The sequence below is a fragment of the Atheta coriaria genome, unplaced genomic scaffold (assembly GCF_025399875.1).
Source record: "Atheta coriaria isolate IRGN ID8LTWV9N9 unplaced genomic scaffold, Caltech_Dcor_3.1 hic_scaffold_9_pilon, whole genome shotgun sequence".
NCBI lineage: Eukaryota > Metazoa > Arthropoda > Insecta > Coleoptera > Staphylinidae > Dalotia > Dalotia coriaria.
In genome coordinates, this window is record NW_027045451.1 from 5,962,240 (window position 1) to 5,986,211 (window position 23,972).

General features: G+C 45.3%; 1 protein-coding gene across 3 annotated transcripts in view; it reads left to right on the forward strand.

Annotated features, from left to right (window-relative positions):
* hth (Meis homeobox homothorax) overlaps positions 1 to 23,972 on the forward strand; it is a 69,506-nt gene that overhangs the window by 36,103 nt on the left and 9,431 nt on the right. For all 3 annotated transcript variants that reach the window (XM_065311450.1, XM_065311448.1, XM_065311449.1), the window contains exons 8-11: positions 6,157 to 6,165; positions 15,391 to 15,498; positions 18,794 to 18,942; positions 22,154 to 22,230. In XM_065311450.1, the coding sequence (XP_065167522.1) occupies positions 6,157 to 6,165; positions 15,391 to 15,498; positions 18,794 to 18,942; positions 22,154 to 22,230 (343 nt within the window). The remainder of the gene's footprint in view (positions 1 to 6,156; positions 6,166 to 15,390; positions 15,499 to 18,793; positions 18,943 to 22,153; positions 22,231 to 23,972) is intronic.

Sequence of the window (23,972 nt, forward strand, 5' to 3'; positions counted from 1 at the left end):
GGAGGTCAAGATGCAGCTGCTGCGAGTTGATTTCTTCTCGACAGTCAAAAGTTGATAAAGTCGAATTGGATCCGAACGGGGTGCATTTCGAATCAATCAAAGTCAAGATAAGATAGCTGCTTGACCGGAGGCACGATAAAAATAATTCAACTAATTCATCATTTCCCATAGTGTACAGCGAATGCAACCGAATGAATTCAAATGTTGTTTGGGTGGAGGAAATTTTGTACATTTATTCATGAGTTTTGCAAGTTGCAAAATGCGATTGCAAGGGCTGCGGGATGAACTTAATCGAATTTGTCGTCGGTAGTTTTGGGGTGTCGACGCTCCGATGCTCGCTTCGACGTAATGCAATAACGCATTAATGCATTAGCGCATTAACAATTATCCCATGTGTCAGTTTGCAGTTGGTGGTTGCTGCGTTGGCAATACGCAAAGGGTCCTCCGCGCTTAGACTTGACCCCCTTTTCGGAAACGCATTTCGGTTACGTAATGTGCCATCAAGTCGCATCAAAGTCAATATTCACTCATGCAAAAATTAAAAATGCGTAAAAATATCGAACGTATTTTGAGGTCTTGAATTTTACTCCTTGGGATTTGAGTGGCACCCTCCTTGTAGTAGAAAATTAGGGAGTTTTCCTCTTCCTGCACGACGGTGTTTGGTAGTGCTTCGAAAGAACATTTCCTGTAGCATTTGTAGCATCATTCGATGCATTGTGCGGGAGGAGAGGCTTGAGTAAAGTCGGCGATGCGGAAAGCGGAATAAGGAAACGTCGGTTCGCGTTTGGATGCGCTGCGCGTCTCTTTTCGGCGGGCGGAAAACCGCAGAATCTTAGACGCAGAACCCCTTCGACACGCATCGCCGCTGGCGCGCGTTTTATCGCAGCGACGGCGTTATTAAGCGCGCATTAAGTTTTCTTCGGTATTAAACGAAGGGCGTTCGGAAATTTGTAAGAAACAACAACACACAGCATGTGCTCGCATGTGCGGTCTGTGGTCTTTACGAAACTTTGAGCGAATGTGTACAACCGCAAATGGTAACAAACACACAACATTTGATTTATATTTTCACCGCAAAACTTGCGCGCCAAGCTGCTCGAAGTGCACTTTAACTCGACTCTATTGTGGCAAACCCTTGAAGTCTGCGGTTTTTGCGCTAGTTGATAGCTAACTGCCCGCACGCGCGATATTAAAATTCAATGCAAGCCACAAATTGATGCTAAATAGGGTAATTTGATATCGAATTGAAAAATATGCACCACGACGCACCCTTGTTGCGTGAGTACATCGAGTGTACTCGAAAGAGACACCAACAGAACAGCAACATGCTAACATTTCCTCGGTCGCAAATCTGCTCTCGAGCTCCAGGAAATCTCCCAGCTCTCGAAGCTTCTCAAGCACACTTCAACTACAACTTCAACTTCGATTCCACGATGGCACTCCATCTCATCCCTCCAGCGGGCAACCCCTATCGCTCACTTCAAGCTGGGCAACAATCGAGTTACCGGTCGCGTTGTACGTTTCACGCTCGACGCCGGACCGCAACACAACAACAATGCGCGAAATGCGCATTGTTTGCCGAATTGTTGCGTGAATAGGATGCGCCCGTGGCCACCCTTAGTTCTTGGTCCATTCAATGCGGACACCCTCATGCTCCCAAAGAGTCACAGTCGCAGTTTAACGTTGTTTTCCATTACGGCGGGCAAAGTGCGTGCGAAACGAGGGCGTTTGCAGCGTTCGCGGCGCTCGTAAAAAACACCCCCGAGTTTTATTTGAAATTCAAAGTGAAGCGCGCCGATAGCAAGTGCCTCGACCATTAGTGAATTATACCAAGGGGTGGGTAAGCGACGACATTGACATCGAGATCGCATTGTCGTTTCTTTTTTTTTTTGCGCGGCGCACGGCGTGACTTTGATTAATCGTCCTCGAGATACATACGAAATGAGGAGAGCGCATTGATTGAGGGGGTGCAGCTTACAATCTACATTTTTACACTGCAGACCACACTATAAAAATTTTTAGCAGATAAAGTGAATATTTCGTGTTTGCGGTGAATGACATCTGGATTCCTGAATGCGTATTATTCTTAGGCGTTGAGGCTGCTGATAAGAAGACCGGAGGAAGGAAAACGCCTGATACGACATGCTCTGACGCTTCCTGCGTCTTGCCGCGAGTTGTTCATTATTGATATCATCATCAAAGGAAAGGAATCTTCATTCTACAACACCTCTTAGTTCTAAATTTCTAAGGTTCTAACTTTAGCTTTTGCTTTGGTCTCTATTCAGGAGTGTACACGTATTGACTTTTCTGTTTTGCTCCTCTAAGTAGTTTCTTTATTTGTTGAACTCATTTGCTAGTCTGTCAACTTGATAAAAACAAATTGTCAGTAGCAAATTCGAGTGACTTTTTCCTCTCTACCTTCATCGAGTGTTATTTCTTTCGGCGTATTCCCAATGGAGATCGTTTCGTTGGTTTCGTTTCTTTTTGCGCCTTGTGCGCTTGTTTTCGGTTAATAACTTATTCATTCATTGTGCGTTCCTGGGCCCGAAACGAAAAGAATAGCGACACTTTTTGGGGTGTACATTATTTTTTAAATTGTCCAATTTGGCGAGCTATTTCTTACTTTTCGTGTTTGTTGTCACACCGCTCCGAGATGCCAGCGCATAAACAACGCTCGTCACTCTCACTAACACCGTGGTGTCTTTTGTTTCGCGCATTCTTATCTCGTCTCGAAAATTAAAAACACGCAAAAAGGGCCGCGGCCACGGTCGGGAGCGAATGGAATGAATGCAAAAAGTGGCGAGCACAACGTTAGAGACGCGGACGCATCGCCGAGGGAATAAATTGGCAACTTTAATTAAGATATTGGACCGCGTCTCCACGCGCGCCGGAGATATTCTTTTGTTTCTCGCGCCACGTAACCGAACCGGGGCGATTCATCATGCCCGGGTCCCTTTTTCCCCGGCGCTCCTAATGAACATTTTAAATTGGCTCAAGATAACAAGCCGACGCTCCGAGCTGGGTGTCGGGGCTCTCTTATCTACAAGCCAGTTTTAAATAACCGAAACGGGGGGAACAACGAGCGCACAAAGAAGGGGGTTGCAACTACTTTACTAACACCAACAAATTCAGCGCGCGCATGCACTAAATTCGAAACACACAGCTTTGGTTTTGCTTTGCGCGCGCCAACAAACGATTTATTTCGGAGAAGTTGTGAGATCAAAAAAGATTTTATGCATTCGTAAAATCAGCGCCACAAAGCGCAGCGCAAATAAACATATGACTCGCGGAGTCTTTAAATCTTCTCAATGCGTGTCTTGTATTTCATAGTTTTTGATGTTTTCCATCCGAAAATTTTTCGACCACAAACGCTTTCTGTACCGTTGTTATTTCAGGCATTGCGGCGGTGCTCGTGTTTCATCTTTACTTTTCGCTTTTGTACTTTTACGCGACGCGAGCGGCCATTACGCGCCTCGTAGCTGTAATAATGCGATTCGAGGCGTTCTGTAGTACTCCTCACGGTGTCGTCACGAACCATCAAGGACCAACCCGCCGGCCAGGGGAAAAATCCTTCCGTCCAGACAGCGCGCGTTCGCGTAAACGGAAGGGATTCGCGCGTAACGGCCGAGACATAAACTTTATAGCGACGTTACACATTCGACACTCGAGACTTCCGATGTGGCGGTGAAGATCTTACTGGCGCAAGGCGTCGCAGGCTAAGACAGTAAAACCGACTTAATATAATAAAACACTGGCGAGTCGTATCGCGGGCCGTGAATTTGCAATAATACAAATGATTAGAGTTGTTTTTATTGCGACGTTTTCATTTTACGATGCGCATCATTAGGCTGCAATGTTTTGCACAATTGCGATTTATCGATTTCGCAAAGAATTCGAAATGTAGCAGTGATGGTGGTGTGTTGGTGACGGTTATTAATCTTTTTCGAAATGAACATCGCGTGACGATGCACACCAAACGCGGAGGTGTGATGTTCCTCCTCTCGGTTTGATTTGATGCGCCCGACGTTTAGCACGAAGGCGGTCGGGGGTGGCGAATGCGACGCCGACATGCACGGGAACCATCACCTGCGCACCTTCATCCATTGATGGATTACGCCGAAACATGGACGCGTATTATTACAATCGCGCCACAATTGGAATTGCTACGAGAAGCGTTAATTAACACCATTAGCAAAAGGGGGTTGCCCTTTCGAAAACGCCATTGTTCAACCTTATTTCATGCCTTTTCAAAAGCTGGTAGATGCAACTCACCTCGATAAATGAATAAATGTTTTCACCAACACCTACCTACTTCAATAGCATTGAGTTAGAACATGGCGTTGTGTCTGGAATTGAGGAAATAAGGAAGGCGGTTCAGGACAACCAACTTGATAGCATTATATTCCGCCCTTTTTTAGTCATTTGGTCGTTTGATGATATTGCGAAAAAAACGACCTGGGGAGCGTCTTGCCGTTTTTTTTCCGCTTTGCTAGGTGTTGCTTAGTCTGCCTAGGGTGGTGATAATGGCACCGTTAGCGGTGCCGAACCATTTTGCCTCCTAATTATTACGTATGCGTTAACGTGGGTGCAAAATGCATGCAAAAATATCTAAAAAAGCAATTGTTGTTTGCCATTTCATCAGAGGGTGGAAAATTGAGGTGATATTGTTATCACCTTCCAACAACGTATAAATATTTGACTGTTATTTAGTTAATCAACCCACGCATCATTAATTTCTGATTCTCTGGACACAACAAAAACGTAAAAATAATAAATTTCCACTGCATTGGCTCATCGTGGCATTTTGGCTAGCTGGATGCATTAAACTTTAGCGGATTTCGAAGGGATTTCAGTTTTAGTTCCGAGGCTGCACTTTAATCGTGATTTATCGTCCGGTTAAATGCTCGCTCCCTTGTTTGCTGCTTTCTGGCGTCTATAAATGAAGATTACGTACCGAAAAAACAACAAACCGAAACCAAACTCGCCAAATAATAATAAAAAAAGAGTTGCAACAGCGAAAAAATGCACTGATTCAAAATTGTCTATAAATTGGAATTTACCCATTAAGAAAAATGTTAAAATTGCTTAAAAGTTAAGTGCATCAGCCGAGCAGCGGCTGCCGCTTTCAAGTCGACGGTCTGAATATTTAGTCGTCGTTGGCCGGCCGACTCGATATTGAATTATTCCGCGACATTTGCATTTTATTGCGCCCGGAATTATAATAATGGAAATCGCGTCGCGTTCGCCCTGGCTCTCTGAACGAACATGCATTATACATTGTAATCTTAATTTGATGGAATGCCGGTGCTTCGATAATAACCAACCAAGCGGCCAACCAAACTGCTAGTTTTGTCGGAGCCAGAAACGTGGAATGGCGAATACTGAATGCCATGCTACCAATGTTTCCAACTGAAACACAATTTTGCACTTCGTCGGCTCCGAAGTCTGTTGCAACTCACAAACAGTGAAGAAACGCAGTGCAAGTAGTAAGGTCATTTGCATTTTCAGATATGAATGAACGCACGCATTATGCGAATTCCAAGCGAACTCAGCCGGGCAAATGTGCAATTTCCAATTGCTTTGCTTCGGTCACTCAAAGATACCCACAGCCACACCGATGAGTGTTGTTTCTCCTTCGGATTCGTTCCATTTAAAAGAAGTTAATAACTTTCGAGCTTCATTTGTTATGTATGAAAACGTGTGCGCCTCCTCCTCCTCGGGACACATTCGTAATTGCGAACCCTTCTTTCACTTTGACCAACTTTAACTTTACTCTCGAAAAAAAAAAAACACGTGCATCTAATTAAACGCGGCGGGCCGAATGCGTGGCGTTAAAAAGCAACCAGCTACCGCGCACTAGTTTTTTACATATCTTACTACACACAGCCAGAGGATGCAGTTTGTCGGTTTTTGTTCATTCACTGGTGTGCACGCTGCACACGTCGTTAGTGATGAACTTATTGACCGCGGTGTGTACCGAAATCGACAAAAAGTAAATGAGTTCGGTGCTAGTCGTGCCAAAAGTGGGTGTGTGATGGGGCAGTTAAACGAAAACCAGCACGCAAACAATTTCCAACCCGAGAGGATAACAAAAATCAATTTTCAAAACAAAACATTTTTTATACATCTTACTAATTTTTGATTTGTTTGTTACAGATGCCATGGGTAAGTGGTTTTTGAACAATGAACTTATTCAAGCCAGGATGCATCCTCTTCTCCTTTATCCCTAGCGAGTTGATCTGAGTAAGTGTTGTTTTCTAATGTCAGTAATAGATGAGTACTATACTTTATCTCGCGACTACTGAATAATATTACTTAAATTATGCAACTTAACATACACCATAATTTAATATGCGCGTTATGTATCATTACTCGTCGGTACTTTTTTTTATTTATTATCTCAGTTATTACAAACACGTGTTGTTCGTTGGACGATGTTTTGTTACTTAAATAATTACACTATATTATTTGTAAACCTTAAATTATTCTAATTTAGTTAAATTAGTTACGATAGCATTATCGAAATTATGTAAAATTCGTAGGTAATATTTATACATTTTGTTCCTCTTTTAAATACGGATAACACTAAAAATTTTAAAAGTTAGTGATAAATAAAATACGTAACTAATTATAGCAAAATTTTCAAATAAAACTTTTTTTTTTTTCAATTTTCTAATCGTGCCGTATTTTTTTCGTGTTTTTAATGGTGCGAAACTTGTAATTTTGTAAGTTTTAGCCGGTGCTATAAATTTATGAGTTTTTTGGGGTGTGCGCCCTCGCACCGAAAACACTAAATGTATTAGACCGAACGCAAGTTGCGCGATAATGAAATAATAAATATGTGCGTCGCATGCCGGATGATTGTAACACGTTCGTGTTCATATTCTGGGAGTGCGCGATCACCAAAAGCGGTTCGTGGAGGGTTGCTATTTTCTGCGCCCCGACCCGATCACGTAATCTATTTGCGGTCGCATCAGAGGCGTGACGTGCCTTGAACCCTAAGAAGATGTTCACTTGAATATCTTCTAAACACAACTATCTTTCCGGTGAACAAAAATTCAGTATACATCAACATATAAACAATTGGTAAATTATAATTAATATCAAATCAATGTTTGGTCAGTTTATTCACTTAGCATAATTTTTACTGATTACTGATTACACGTAGGTACTCGTACACTAAACAAATCAATTTATTTTATTGATTTTCATGCTTTTGAATACCCGCGTGTGCGTTTCTGCATGCGCGTAGCTACTCTAAGGCGGGCTTTTTTATTGCTTTTGTGTGGCTCGCAGCGGTTAGGTTTTAATTACACAGGCGTTAAGTGAAGGCTGGCAAAACGCGTGAAATCCGAACGGCGGCGTGACTGTGACTGACGCGCGCGCTGCGCTCTTTGGCTCGACCAATTTCGCATTCGTTCAATATTGGCAGTAGAGATCGTTTGCTCTACATTTGTGTGTTCAAATGCGAGCGCGACGTGTGGTCATCGAAACCACCTATGCATTTTTGACCACCTGAAACTAAATAAACACTGCTAACAACGGTGGACACATGAAAAGTGAAATTAAACGCTTGGAAACAGTCAAAAATTACTTTGCAACCACTCAGCCGGAATATGTTTTATTGTAGATGTAATATGAGCGTGAAACAAGGCGTAAATCATCGAAATTTTACATTTCAAACAATATTGATTGCATTTTTTCGTCACTACGGTGGTCAAAACAAAAATTCACTTGCTTATAAGTTGATTAAACTACAAGTAGTGCTCCCAGTGCTCGTGCGCTGTAACTGCCTATAAGCTGTACATTTCTTCATATTTCTATACCTTTTATTATTCTTTATATTTTTTACGATTTCTTACTCTCGCAAGCTGTTCCAGCTCCATGCTGTATGTGTGCGTTATTTTATTTAAACGACTTTATAGCCGATCTTCTTCGATAAGGGTCGTAACGTGCGCGTCGTAAAGAATTTTATTATTATGATAGATTAAAAACGAGAGGACGCCAAGGCCCAGGGAGAGAAGACGCGAAAATAAAACGGCATAAAAATTCGTGCGGCGCGCGCGCTCGCGGCCATAAAACATCATCGTCATGTGGTTCGACACACACTATAGTTTTTTGTTAAAAAAAAAACCACACACAACCTACATTCACTATAAACCACCAGTGCTTGGTATGTTGAATGTGTGCGATGGTGGTGTGGTGGTTCGAGTTCATTGTTTTCGGTGTGCACTCGGGGCGCGCATTAAAATCTGTTTAGGGGTTGCCCAAGAACACGAAGTGCCCGCGCGCGTTTTTTTAGAACTCGCGAGGGAATCGACGCTAACAGGTGAATCGCATGACTGAAAAATTCCCCCAAAAAGAACAACACAACCGACGTTAACAAGCTTCAACCGAACGGAAAATAAAAGCAAAAAGTTGAGAATTTTATAAAGTTGTCAATCATATTAGAATATTATTATTATAATAATTATACGATTGAGTTGTTTAATGATATATTGGGTTGATAATGGTTTAAATGTTTAAAGTATTGGTGTGTGGGTAGGAAAAGAGAGTAATTTGAATGTCAATTTGTTATGTCCGAGTTGATGTCAAGCGCGACCGCACGCAATACATTGTTTTCGTCCGGAATTACCACAATTACAATTATCTACTTGCAACACCACCACCACCTTCAAACAATCGAATCTAGTTATCTAACGAACCAAAAATTTCACGCTGAGAAAACAATCAAAATCGTAAATTTACACGTGAATAAAGCGAATCATGATCAAGATGCGCAAGTGAATACAAAAACTATTAAATTGTAATGAGCTGATGAACACTGTAATTGTTCTGGCTATTGTTTTACAAGTATTCAAAGAATTTATACTTACAAATGTATTCATCATTTTATAGCATTTTTCTCTGCATACAATGTAATTTATTGTCATTGTTTTAATAACTATAAACTATCATCATTTTTACATGATATTTACGAGATTAAATCTTGTTGTATTTTTTGTTGTTGATGTGAGTTAGCACATGCAACATAACATTCCGTCGGAGTTTGTGTTAGTTAGTTGGTTGGATGATGTTCGGCGCGCGCGAGCATACATCAACAGCACTAAATTACGGTTATATCAATACGCCACTGTTTAATTATGATATAGAGGCGCACTATCTCAACGCCCGATATTTATACTCATTTGCATCGGCTGGGCCGCCGCCGCGTTGTTTTGGTATTGCAGTGAAATAGGAAAATCACGGCCCACAGCCAGCATGGGCAATGTGTTTATTAGCGTAATGTGTATAATGTGTACTTACGTTACGTTTTCTCCGGCTCGGGCGCGCGCGCGCGCGGAACTCTTCACGCCCATAAATAATCTACACCTATACGTCGCATCTATCATTAATAAACTGAGAGCGCAATGAGCGCGTGTGTCGAGGAGAGAAGTTTCGGCCCAGCCAGCAGCCGGCGTGCGCGCGAGGCCTGTAATATTAATTACCGAACGCCGAATAATTTATTATTTATTAATTATGATAATCGGTCACGTACATGCGCCTACCGCCTTTTCGCCTACCGGTAAACAACAAAACAAACATCTTTAAATTTACATTCTGTTCAGATTCATTTAATTTCAAATTATTTCTTTGAAAATAAAAGTTTTGTTTTTTCTAAAAAGTCAATTATGAATGTTTAGTGTAATCATGTGATAAAATCGACAAGTGTAGATGTTTCGTGTAGATTTTCGTGTAATGGCCATGCCGGTGCTTTGGGACTTTTGGGATCTGCATAAATATGAATGACATGAATGAAACTCACCAACTTTTCGGCCCGGACGGATTTACATTTTTACATTTCAGCCGCTGACTACATTATTACGTTTCTACCAATGCAATTCAACTTTTTTTACGTTTTTCTATTATTATTCATCGTGTTACAATTCTGTCCATTATGCCACATCAAGAAAACATCTTTTTTTATGTTTCGGTGGTTCAGATTTACATAATCCAATAACAATAACAACAATAACCGCAAGTGTATCACTCATACTGTGGAAGTTCTTATTCAAGCTTTTTGTAGTGGGGAGTTAAGTTAGCTGAAGAAAAGTTGAGGTGTAACGTAGGCAACTTTGTTTTCTTCTGCTCAGTAGAAAGCTCGACTTAAAAAAACGTTTATTAATGTTTTATTCTTTAATGACTATTATGATCAGATATTAGGAGACCTGTTATTAAGATATTAATTGTTTGCCTCTTTCGTTGGTTTTGTACTGGTTTTTGGTTAATCGCTAATGTTTGTTTCGCGTGGTCGCAATTCGGAAGCGCCAGCTGCACATGCGCATGTTCATCTCTCGATAATAAAACGGTTTGAACCACCTGAACTATTTGCATATTAATTTAATAATAATCAGACGAAAATGAAACAAACCGAATCAAAAATTTAATTTACGACGCAATTTATTGGATTATACCGGCGTAATTTGATCGATTTTCCACTTTCGAGCGTTTATTGACATAAACTATTGAAGTTTGATGGCGATTTAGTACGCAATGCGTGATTTGTTGATGCCAAGCGGGCATTTTACGAGTTTACGACATTCTGCATTAAAATCAAGACCTCTGGCGCTGCGTCCGTCGTTGGCGTCGGCGTTCAATTCGTTTTATTGAATAATTAATTAGCGCACGACGCTCTCCCAACTCGTGGCATCGGGAAAGCGTGCACGCTGGCGTCGGGAACGTACGCATTAACTTTAATTACGGCGACAGTATAATGTGTAGTTAAGGCATTAGCGGAATGGCTAAATAAGAGGCGCACTTCGCTTCCGAGACCCAACAGCAACAACACATTAGACACGTTATTAGAAGATGGAGGAGGATGCAACGCGAATGCAAAGATAATGCATAATTATCTATTGCGCAACTATTGCTTCCCTGACTATAAATATTAAGACTTAATATCTACCCACATTGTTGCAATTTGGAGAAATTCGTAATTTTCAACATGTGATGTTAATTACATTGGCGTAGAAACTCAGTTGATATTTATGCCGAATCACGGGAGTCCGCGAGACCGATTAAATACCGTTTTTATGCGCGACCCAACGAATGGACATGAAGAGCGGTCATAAGTTGGCGGGTTTACGACCCGGCAGAACCATCAGCGCCGCAGCGCACAAGCTTATCATGTGATATAATTGGCAGCAGCTGATGCGTTGCGATCTTGCATCGCGATTACGACACTATATAAATATCCTCGACGGAAAGCCGTAGGTTGCAATATGTAGTTTGTATGGCATCAGGTCATTTTAGTCGAAAAATGACTTGCAGAAATATTTTATTATCGATCATCGTTCTTTGGGGGTTAAATTCAGACTTTGTGAACTTGGTTGATGGTTGTAAAATGTTGTGCTTCCTGGGTAAAATCCTCAAATACAGTTTTGTCTGTCAGTGGCACTCGGGTGTTGGTGGTGGTGGTAGCTGGTGGCGGTTCAGACCGGGCGCGAGCTGCCGCCTGCCCGTGACGTGGATATCGATTTTCCCGTCCGGGCCCATCACGGAAAACGTCACTTTATTATATTATACACGTCGCGGCGGCCCTTGCGTTTCGAGGGTCTCGGCGGGTTGTTGGTGGTGGTGGTTCGTGCCTTGTCGCGGCTTCAAGCGTTCCATTCGTGCGTGTTTATGTTTTTCGTCGTCGTGTGTCTGTCTGGCGAAAATGTCTATGGATATTTTTATCACCGTCGCCACGCTTCCGCGTGCCGCGTCATCGTCATTCAAAGACCTCGATGAGCCAGACTCGTGCCCTTCGCGAGTCTCAGCTGATTTTTATGATTCCTACGAAGGACACTGCAATATAAACGAACATTTCATGTTGTAATTCTTTTCTCCTCGGGGTTTACTCATCCGATTGTTTTATATGGTCTTGATTTGAGTAAGGTTTGCTCCAAGTGTAAAGAGGGGAGTTTTACTACGTCACTCACCCAATTTCACGGATGTGCATTTTACAATTACCGTTCCGCTTATCGCCGTAGCCATTTGGGAGATTGCTGTGCAAGATGGCGTGCAGCACCATCGCCGCCCGTCGCCCCCGTGTCGCCTGCATCGGTGTTGGTGGCTGCGTTCCGCGGAAAGGTTTGGGTTGCGCGCGCCGCCAACGCCGCCGCCGCCGCCGTTCGTCGGTTCGCTTGCGCGCACGCCGACGGCATATCCCGCCTTGGGGGGATCCGTTTCAGCCGCCCTCCTCTCGATTTTGATGGACACTGCCGCCGGCGTACGGACCGCGCCCTCGTTACCGGCAACAAATCGCGCTTTTATCTCTCCAACTCTTCCTTAACAACTTGAAACGATTTGAAATTTGCAAGCAGTCGCGCCCACGCTGCTACACAACACAACTACAAGATAACATTGCAAGCCATCATTAAGTCATGAGATGCCCGCTATTGAATGACCTATTACCCATCAAAGAATGACTCCAATGGTGGAGATCTACGATGGCAATTACGCTCCTTTGGATAATCCACGCCGCGCAGTCATAAACTCAACCATCGAAGCTCTCTATGCCCGATTAGCAATTATAATGGGGAAACATTCCATGCCATACCATGATATCCCATCATTGAGAGTACATACCTTTGGTCATGGTGCGCTACCTCCTCGTAACTACACATCGAATAGTACGCATAATACTCATCCGACTCAACTCCGAGCAAAGGAGACCATTATATACCTACTATGTGAGCTGGGCCGTGTGGACTTCGATCGGTTCAATAATAAGAAAACTGTTTCTTTCTCTTCGTCGCATGCGCCGCGCGTTTAATTTGTCTGGGCGAGTCCACCTTATACAATTCCAGTTCAGATAAATAGAGCAATCGGCGATCGAAGTCGGAACGCAAAATGAAGAGCATGAAAAACAGCAACGAGGGTCGAGCCTGCCCCGATTCAATCGGTCTCATAAATATAACGATATAAAGACGTCCGTTGCTTGAGAGTTATGAACGCGCGACCGACGTCAAACAAACTAGTCTTGTGTTTTTTGTCATATTGAATTCATATAAACCGAAAAACCGATTAAAAGGTTTCTAAATGCTTCCAATTATTTTGAATATGTGGGTGGTCAAATTAAAAGTGAAAACTAGCAATCAAAAATTACATCTATTGTCGGTGTGTGTGTGTGTGTGGATGATGCGGAGACACAAAAGTGTCATCATTAGCCGTGGGCGCACATTGTGCGTGCGTGTCCGTCTCTCGGGCGACTGTAAAGTAGTCGTTAATAAATATATGACGCCCGAGCGTGATTTATAACTCGGCTTGTATAATGTCCACTGACGTCCAGCGTGTCTCCGATACAACACACATCACAGCACATTAAAAAAGAATGTATGGTTAGGATGCCAATGATGACTTTTGACTATATGATCACCAGGGTGGGCTAACCGCCTGTGCAGTCCATATTGTGGCAGGTCATATCCTAGCGAAAGCCTAGTCTAGTTGAGATGACGTTATTCAACAGCCAACACCACGTCCTCGACGTTCGACACTCCGACGATCTCGTCTCGAGGCATGCGAGGCGCGGATCAATCATTTTCGCTTCGCGCCATGCGGCTAGGCGACTTAAGTAACAGTTCGCGCCGCGCGCGCGCACGCCTGTTCTCCTCTGACAATGACTGATCGTTATTTTCACGCCATCTCTCGCGGCGTTACACGCGTTCGGAGATGTCTCTCGCTGCGATCGTGAATTCACCAACATGGCACCGCCGGTATTAATCGCTACCGAAATTAACGCTCATGGAGACATGACGGGTGTCAGTTACACTTGAATGAATGAAATGTCGCACATGATTTTTAGTTTTTATTTTTCGATTATTTGCAAATTTCGTAGATATGTGGTGATTGGACAAGTCGTTGAATCAGAGAAATCGTTTTTAGGGGCGTTTTCTTGCTGGCGCAGGTCATTTCGTTGTAGGATTGAGCAGAGGACGGAGCAGGAGAGGAGAATTTTGATTTACGAATAGAATTCGACAGCGAGACGTGCTGCGTCGGGGCGGCGGCGCACCAATCCGGCGGCGGCGCTCCCTCGCGTCGCAGCTGCCGCCAACGAGACCAATCCAACTATTAGCCGTCTACTTCTCATCAGGACCATTTTACTACCACCTAAAAAAAAAAATAAAAAATTAAGAATTTTTCATTTTTTCACTTTTACTTTGCTAATGTAGGAAATAAGCTGTGGATTTTGTTTAGAGAGCATGGAAAACACTTAATGGCGTCTTGTTATATCAAACTTATAATTAGTCCGAATGTGCTCCCACTGCGCGCGACGTGCATCTCGGCGCGCTCGGCTATGTTTACGCGTGTTTATATCAATTTGGGAATTAGTAAATGTTTAGATTGGAGTTGATTGTTTATAGACGCGCGCGTAATGCGTGTTTGAAGTGGTCGGGCTGCTCGTGCCTGATGGCAATGTGTTATTAGTTGTGCGGAGGAGCGAATATGTTAAGTGTGCGTGCGTCAGTGTGTGCGCGAGTGTTATGTTATTGATTGAATTAGTGCAATGGGAGAAGGAAATAGAATGCGGGAGAGCCGGGAGTCGAGTGTTTGTTGTACGTTCCACCGCGTTCCGCTGCCCGTTCATAAACATACAAGCCATCCAAATACACACTCACACAAGCCATATACTGAGCCCAATTCAAGCCGGAATTGTTTTGTCCGTGTGTGTATGTGTTTGGGTGTGAGTGTTCCCGAAACGAACGAGGGTTTGTTATATCGCGGCGCGGCGGCCCCGATATAGCCTGGTGGCGACTGGTAATCGATGGTAAACAGATGACGATCGCCTCCAACTAACCTTATACTATACACACACGTTACTACTCTACAACTCAAAGAAAGCAGAGCGGTGGCATGGAGAAAAATTCATTCCAGACGCAGGGCGAGAGAATTTAGCTAGTACAGGTCTGTGTGAAGGTTGGGGCAATAACAGTGCCGTTCAATTTGACGGCAGCGCAGTTTCATTATCGTTCCGCCGGATTATGTTATTTCCAGGGCGCTCGCGCTCAACGGGTGGTCGGTAAACGCAATATTCCGGGGCCGATGCGCGCCGCATGTGCGGTAAAAAGATGTCGGATTTCTCATTGTGATGCGGAACAACTTTTTTACGCGCCAGCCAGACCCAACCAACACGCATTGATATTCGCTAACTGCGCGCGGAGCACGAGCAAAGAGCCTTGCAAGAAACCCTCGCATTGTAATTTCAATCTCGTTCCTCTTCCTCCTTCCCTCGCTCCTCCTGATGCCAGTAAAGCAGGAAAGTGAAGGCGCGTAATTGAAAAATCTTAGAATTTAAATTACGCTATGACTCTGCTATAGACCAAGGATATGGGATGTGATTATAATAATGTTTTTCTTTGCCTATAGGTAAATGGTGTCCACGTAGAGAATGGTCATCACCTCCTGACGCACGGGCGGCAAGTGATGCGGCCAGAAGAGGCGTCTTGTATTCCTCCGTCTTCCTCGGCAGTCCCGGTAAGTAGAGTGAATTTTTTCTTTCTGAGAATGGTCGGAACGAAGTATTTATGGACATAAAAATAACAATTTCTGATCCGCAAAATTACCGGGCGCCTTTTCATTATTGCGCGCTCGCGCGAACTCTTCGGCGTGGTGGGGCCATCGGTTGCCCCGGCAACAGCCGCATTCCCGCCTCGCGGCCATAGCAACGTACGGCGCAAGCGTCCGCCGAAGAGACCCGCGCGGTTCGATACGCACGCCGACGCCAGTCATTCGTTCGCGCACGGCGCAAACGTGCGCGCCGGCGAAACGAGTAAAACGACTCCGGCGCGGGATATGCCCAATACCACATCATGCCCAGTGACTTGCGAGAACGAAGTCTTCCTCCATCCGCAAGCAGGTTTTCCTCCATCCCAGCCAGAGAGAGCTCCTCCGGTTTCTCCAGCTTGACCTCTCGTCGTGACCCGGTACTATACCAGCCCGACGGTGCATACCCTGATTGGGTCATCCATCACCCGATCCGTAATTGGTTCCCATGGACCCGTAATTGTTACCTTGCCGCACAATGTCCGCCGATGTGCGTTTTATGCGCACCATGCGCGCCAAGGTCTCGCCACCCGACGCAGGAGAGCGTGAATAGAAAGCTTCGGCGCATGCTAATGCTCTCCTGCTGAGCGCCACCGGGTTGTGCGACATGCAAACCTGCGGATGACAGGTCCTTCCACCAGCAGCGCCAAGCACCAACGCCAGACAATGCGCAATTCATTTAGTCATTATTCGTCGATATGCCGACACTCAGCCTTCCGCCAAAACCCGCGCTATTGTCGTCGCGAAAAACGAGATTAATTAGCACCATAATAAGGGCTTTTGATGCCCCATGTGCGCATAACTGACACGACGACTGCGCCCGCTACAAATCTAAAATTTAATTTTTGATTCTGGCATCATGCCATCGTGGACGAATCTTTCTTCCCTCGACCGAATTAAAATAATGTCCGTCGTGCAAAAACATAAAACGCATCATTAAAGATGAGCGCGGCGTGTGCGCCGTAGACTTTTACTGGTGACTTGACTGTGATTCCGACGACAATTTATGGACGCGAACGCGACGCCGAGTATACTCACAGCAACAACAAGAGCGTTTAACGCACGTTTAATTGCGATGTCTTTTCTTAGTCTGGCTCAAAACTCGATATCTAGTTTTGACGACGACGCACTCACGAGACGAAAGACGTATAATTAGATGCACGTGACGGACGAACGTAAAAATACAAATCGACATTACGAGACCGACGCTTGTTAGTGCAATCTTTGGAAGATTTCAAATTTCGAAAGAGCTCACTGAGTCGCACTGCAAGGTTTATCTAATGAATTATGTGCGTCGCGACGCTGCGCGCGTTGATGAGACGACGGCAGGTGTCGAAACGACGCCAAACAGCAAAGCGAATGAATATGTTGTTGTGTCTACAAATCTACGGCTTTAGGGAGGTCATTGCGCTGCAAGCCCTTCGTTACAAGTTATTTTACCCTGTAAATGAAGATGGAAATTTTTATTTTTAAAATTCTACACTTTTCAATGTGTATTGTTTGCTGGATCATTAGTGAAAAGCTTTTGTTCGTTGGATGAGCATAACGTGTCTTTTTTGTGCTTGGTCTTCATTGTTTCGTTTGGTGTGGAGTAAAAAACAAAGATTGCTCACACAGGCGATGCGACGCGACCATTACTGAAATTATACCTACCTCGGTTGTTTCGCTTCGTTTTTGTTTCATAATATAATGTGAATTATTATAATTTATGTAAATATGGTAATGGCGCTTTATTACCGCGCATTTGGCCAGCGGCTGCGGCTCATCGTTTATCTATCGCTGACCATCCTCTCGAAGCAAAACACGAACTTTTTCCACAGTTCCTACTCGATACTAATATAAGGTTAAGGTGTATTCATTTTTCGTTGTTTGGTTATCGGATATTGCGCAGGCGTTCGTCGGACGGTTGTGTTGGGTGTTTGGAATGTAGACGTCAGATCGGAATCCCACAAAGCGCGCGAGAAGGTGAACTTGTAATATTTTTATGAGCCGGCTCGCAGCGATTGGATGAGTGACGTGACCCGTCATTAGTCCATCCGCTCGTGATATATGTGAGCGCGCGCACCGACCTGCGGGCCATCGTTTCGACCAAAGAGCGATCCCGAACCAGCCGCCGCCGACGACGACCACGGCGAGCTGATGCAAGCGCGCACCATTATAAACATGCGCGCACATCACCTAGAGCGCTAACGCGGTTAAATTCCAAATATGCGTGGCGGAGCAGACCCAAAAAAGCAGAACAAAAGCGCACGACCACAACAGGTTTACAAATAAACTCACAGCTATGGGATAGAAATATCCGTGATTTTCAGCAAATGGCGTCGCATGAATTTTGCTACATTTTGTAACTTTTGAAGGTTGTAATGATATTCAAGGAGTCGGAAGTCCTGGACCTGTTGTTGTGATGGTGTCATTGTGCGACTATTAGGAATCTATTAGTCTGACGGGGGACGACACTTTTACACTCGTTTTACGAGCACCCGAAAGACGTTGGGCGTCTCGTAAAACGCCGAAAGTGTCGCCTCCTGAAAGAAGCGTCTTTCTGGGGCGTTTGCCGCCTCTCAACGCGCAAGGTGCCCGCTTATCGTCGGGGAATACTCAAACACCCTAATTATGAAGATAGCGACGATCCGAGCTAAACCTTTTATGCGCACATAAATGCCACACAAAGCAGTGTGCAATAAAACTCATTTTCGGCACCGCCAAACGTCAACAACCAACAGTTTGCATGCTTCCGGCTACTGTAACAGATACTATTATGGGTTCATAATTAATTTAGAATATTTATATTTGCAAAAAAAGTTGATTATGCCAATAATACTAGTATTAGAGCTTCTTAAGTATAATAATAACAAAATCGTGCGTAGATAATTGACTCATTGTTTTTTTATTCTTGTGTTTGATGATTCTTTGTTGTAATTGCACGCGCGTGAAGTGCTGCGGCTTGTTTTCCAACGCGTGGACAGAACAAAAGCGCCCTTAAATCCGCTTTTCGACACCGCAACGTCGGCGGCGCGCTGGAACGACCCCCATGGTATTCGCAACCCCCGGCACACGCCAAACGCAAACAACTATTGTTATTAGGCGAATACCATGTGATGCTTTTTTTCTACAAACGGTTCTTGACTACCCCTGCTGGTCGGGGATAATGACTTTATTTTTAATTAAAATATTTTCTAAATACACTAAGGGAGTGGTTTTTTTAACGTTTTACTTATGTTTGCAGGTGACGCGAGTAACGCGAGCATCGGCAGCGGAGAGGGCACGGGCGAAGAGGACGACGACACCAACGGAAAGAAGAACCAAAAAAAGCGCGGCATCTTCCCGAAAGTCGCTACGAATATACTCCGAGCGTGGCTATTCCAACATCTAACGGTGAGTTAAATAAACTGCGCATCCCTGCAACTTCCGGTATCCTTATGCAAATGTCAGCGGAGCGAGCCGACAATTCAGATAAATATAAAAATCGTTTAGATCGCCATCGGAGGGGCGAAATGGGTAAGCGCACTCGTAAACGTGTGCTTGGCTAGGATTTTCACTTGTCTTCTCCTCTGCGCTGCACGGAAAGAGAGTGCCGAGGAGTTTCGAAGACGTGAGCTCGTGATTCCCAGCACGATCGTTTGAGAGCGGCGCTATTGTTGTAAACATCTCGTTTACATCGGCTTCTAAAGACCGTTCGCCTTTAGTGGCACTTTGGCGCGATCCTTACGACTCAATCTGGTCGGATCTCTACCACTTGCCGATTACATTCAAAACACACGAAACGATCGGAAACATTACGCGGTATTCCAGAAGCATCAAACATGCGGTTGGTTACACCTGACAGGATGAATTAGTTGATACAACACTACAATCCATTTTTGCTTTTTTTGGTGATTCATTCAACAAATTGCTGATTGCTGGAGTTTGTCGAGTCATCTTGGTGTCCAAACGCGAGGGGACGGTGTGGGTCAGACGCCGAATCGGTTGGATGAGTCGCAGGAGCACTTAGTGCATGAATATTTGAGCGATGCATCACGCCGGACCCGGAGCCACTGTGTGCTATCATGCCGCTGATCCCGGCTTACTTGCACGACTCATTAACTCGCAGCGCTAATCCTACCATCGGATATTGTACACCCCGAGGAGGGTCGCCTCCACCCGTCGATCGATGCTACTTTTCCAGTTTGTGCAACGTTGGCCAAGTCCAGTGCTCCCATCTTACAGTGTTAATTACACCACTATAACCAACTTTAGATCCTCATGCTGTGTGTAATCCGCTGCTAAGAAGATGCAAATGCAAAATGTTTTTTGTGTGTATGTAGGAATGTGCATCATTCGCTTTGGAAATATTAATTAAAGCAGCTTTTTCCGTTTGCTCGTGGTTCCTGTTACCAGAGGTGCGGAACGGCGTAGGCGATCCACGGGCGTAATTACATTCACGTGACTCGTCGTCGTCGCAAGAAAGAAAGGTGTTTTCTTCTTCACACCAGTAACACTACCACGATTGTGTACTATATTTGAGTGAGTGTGTGTGTGTGTGTGTGGTGTTGGGCGCGAAGCAGCAGTTGCAATTTCATTAAAGGGGGACTTTAACAGTCGCATCCATAAATCACGGCAACGGCCGGCTCGCGCCCGCTCTTATTTACAACCGCGCGGCACGGCTGCATCGCGACTGCAGCGACAACGAACAGGCAAAAAATATCGTCCGTAATTAGCATTTTCATTAGTGTTGTAACTGCTTCCATACACACACAGCGTACAGCTCCGAACGTCGAAGGCGTCGAATATTTCCTATTTGCAATGACGTGCCACACACAAACTTTAAACATCTTGAGTGCTTGCGAATGAAAAAGAAAAACAGTTTTGCTTGTATTTGCAAGAGTTGAATGTGTAGCACAGGAGGTCCCCAGAAGCAATCATCTCTGGTAGGATGTGGATGTGATGTTTTTATGTCTATATTAGTCCCTCGTATGGAAAATGATTTTTTTTTGTGTGTGGTTTCTTTTTGGGGGGATGGAATTGAAGGAATCTTTGGAAGAGTGCATTCCTGCGGTGCGTCTATTTGTAAATCGTCCATTCTTTCATTCGTTCGTTTCCGAGCCAGACAGGCAACGACTCCCCAGGATATTTTCGATGTTTTGCGGTTTGCAGGGGTGGTCGCCGTGAGATATGTGGACGTTTGCTCCATCGTCGGAGGGTTTTAAGAAAGAAAACTGCAGCGCATTGCAGTGCGAGCATGAAAATATGAAAAACGTTTTTTTCCGGGTACGAGCTTCTATTTCCGGTCGACTGGCAGGGAGCGGCCGGGGGAGTATTTCCGGCGCACGTCGGCGACGCTCGGTTATCCCGGTTTATCCGGACGGCTCCGACATGTGTCCGCTTGAGGCCGCGCTCGATATATAGAAAATCCAAGTGGATTTCCTCGTTCCGCATGTTCGGGGCCGAAGCAATACGTTCTCATCATAAAAAAGTGTCCCTAGCTGGGTGAAATTATCGATCCGTTCAATTCCGGCGCAAGAAGAAAAACTGAAAATTGGCGGCTCGCTCGTGCCGGACGCCACCAGACCATCCCTGACAGCGGAAAATGAAAAATGACAAAAATCTAAACGAAACGAAAATTCGTTTTTTGATGATTCCTGCTCTGCTATGTGCATATATTCACCCAGTGGGCCTCCAGGGTGCATTGAAATCCTTCCCCGCCATCAAAACGGATATGTAGTTACCTACCCACATAGAGGTGCTTGTCTAGGACGAGAAGGAAGACGCGCGCCGAGGCCGTTTCGCGATTCCCAGCATAATCATAAAAATCACTATGCATTCGCGTCTTTGCCGCACCCCGGTCCGCATTCCTAAGGGTTATCTCGCCCGTGAGAGATGGGGTTATGGGTCTCCTAGGGGTCGTCCGATGGGGAACGAATGGTGCTCAAACGTGTGTAATTCACCTTCGCTCGCAAATTTCACTATTTTCCAAACCACCCACACTTGCTTCGCGCGTGTGACTTACAACAAGGGGTTGCGACACGGTCGGCCCTTCAGTGATTTCAACCTCCCTCGTAGGCGTCGCGACGCGTGCACGGGCGTCACCCGAACGTGCACACTCCAAACGTTCCCAGGATCAGAGTAGCAACTCGAAAAAAGCCAAAAAAATATTTTGCAATATAATCACGTTTTGATGTCGGATGAAGAGGAGGGTGGGGACCATTATTGAGATGAAAAGTTGCTGACCCGTTAACGAGTCAGCAATCACTCCGCTTCTGGATGCATACTGCTACGCGTCGCGTAGGGTAATAACGACATTTAGATATTATTATGATTGGAAGCTAGCACGTCGGCGGAGGAGGAGGACGCGGAGGAGGTCCGTCCTCGTCGACGTCGCCCGACGCTGCTGCCATTGTTTCCGCTCGAAATTGGATTGCACGCCCTCGCCAATTACCTAGATTGCTTCTCTCGTCTCGCGCGTGCACACCATACGCCAGCCATGTTTCTCAAGGTCTTTCCAAATTCCTATCCTCCAACATAGACGTACCCAAGATATTATATGCTGATATTTACTAGCGCCAAGCAGGAATTCATGATTAATTGTTTTCCGTTGTTTGAATTGCAGCATCCGTACCCTTCGGAGGACCAGAAGAAGCAATTGGCGCAGGACACTGGCCTGACGATACTTCAAGTCAACAACTGGTAAGTTTTGCATTTTACTCATTTTTATCTAGCTGATGCTGGGGAACGCTAATTCGATTTGAATCGCAATGTTGCCGAGAAAATCAGATTACGAGCAGGATTCGGGAAGCGTACGCGTTAATTGCCATTGATTTTTATATAATGCCATTACGGAAAGTTGCTGCGTAGATTCCACGTAAACAGTTTATCACGCCGTGCATTTCCCGCAATGTTCTCAACCCCTCCGTGTTGTTCGGCATTTTCTCTTCTGGTCTTTGTCTCTGACGAAATTTTGAACAACTACGAGTTCAGTATGTTGAATGTCCGACGCACAGTGGCACTTCATTCAAGTACGATTTCCTCGAGTTTTCCTTGCGGTTTTCTGATGTTTTCCTTGTGAGAGTCCGAAATCCATTAAGAGCGCCATTCCCGCAGCGTCTCGCCGGTCATTTTAGCCCTGTTTACGAGCCTGAAGAGGGCGATTACTGTCTACTCTTGGCGCGGAAATGGCCGCCGCATACGTGCCGCCACCACCAACGCCGCCGGCCGTTGCGTTACGCTCGCTTGATGCCATTGTTACGACCGGTCAACACTCGCCGCCCTCCAGCAACCATTTGCTCGATTGGATGACCATGGCGCACTCATTTTCTTTGCCGTGCTCGAGATCGTAAGTCACCCGCGGCATCGATTTAAAATTATCGAAATCGTATATTAGAAACAATTCCATCCGGTCCATCCGGCGACTCGGGAAATTGAACGCAACTCGGGCGGCGTTATTGCCAAAACGAAAGAAACGCTTGGAAAAAGTTATCGGACGACGAAAATAACGAGTCCTTGCTTCAGCTGGTTGTGGTGGTACTGGTGGGACTGGATGCTGGGCGCTCCCGCGGGAGTTCCGTTTTTCACGAGTCCATGTCATCATCATTTTTCATAGCAGCGGTGGCGGCGCAGGGTGGCGCAGCCATTACCGCTCTGGGACATTGTCTCGGTCTGACGGCGTGCGAGAGAGCGGCGAGAGGATGTGTGTATGTGTATGTACAAGTGTGGGTGTGCGGGGTTCACCTGGGTTAATGCGGCCCGGTGATAAATCGTCGTCGGTTCTCGCGCCGCGTTGGGGGAGCCCTTATCAAGTCCGCATTGACGCCGCCACCGTCGCGACGCAGCGCTCGCTCGAATTTCTTAATTCCGGAATGCTGCGGCCGATGCATGTGCGGGTGCCAATTTGAGGCTGAGCAGATAGAAGTCCACCGCTCTTCGTTCCACCTATCGCTCTTTCTTTGGGTAACATCGTCTCTCGCTTCCTGCTTCATGATCTGCCTGGGGATGCTGGTCTCTTGGTCTTGGTCTGGTCTCGCGCGCCAATTTACGAGCGCGTTTCATTGTCGTCGGGCTGCCGGCGGCGGCAGTGGTGGCGGCGGGGGCGACGCAGCGAATGGCTCTCGGAGGAGTAATATCGGGCCACCTAATAGCTTACCAAATAGCCTCCGAAACACCTTTTTAATGAACTATTGTCGAGGAGGAAATGAAAATGGGGGGAATCCCGCTCGCGCCGAGTGCAACACCGGATTGGATGTGGACGACGCCAGCAGGATGTATCATTACAACCCTTCGACACGGCAAAGCGACCCGACGCGCCCGCCGACCGAAATCCCGCGAGCGTGCTTAAGGTACTTGTAATTATACATCTGCGATCCATTAACTAAGTACCGGGGAGATGAGAACCCGGACCCTGAACAAAGCCCACAAAGAACCTTGAACGGTTT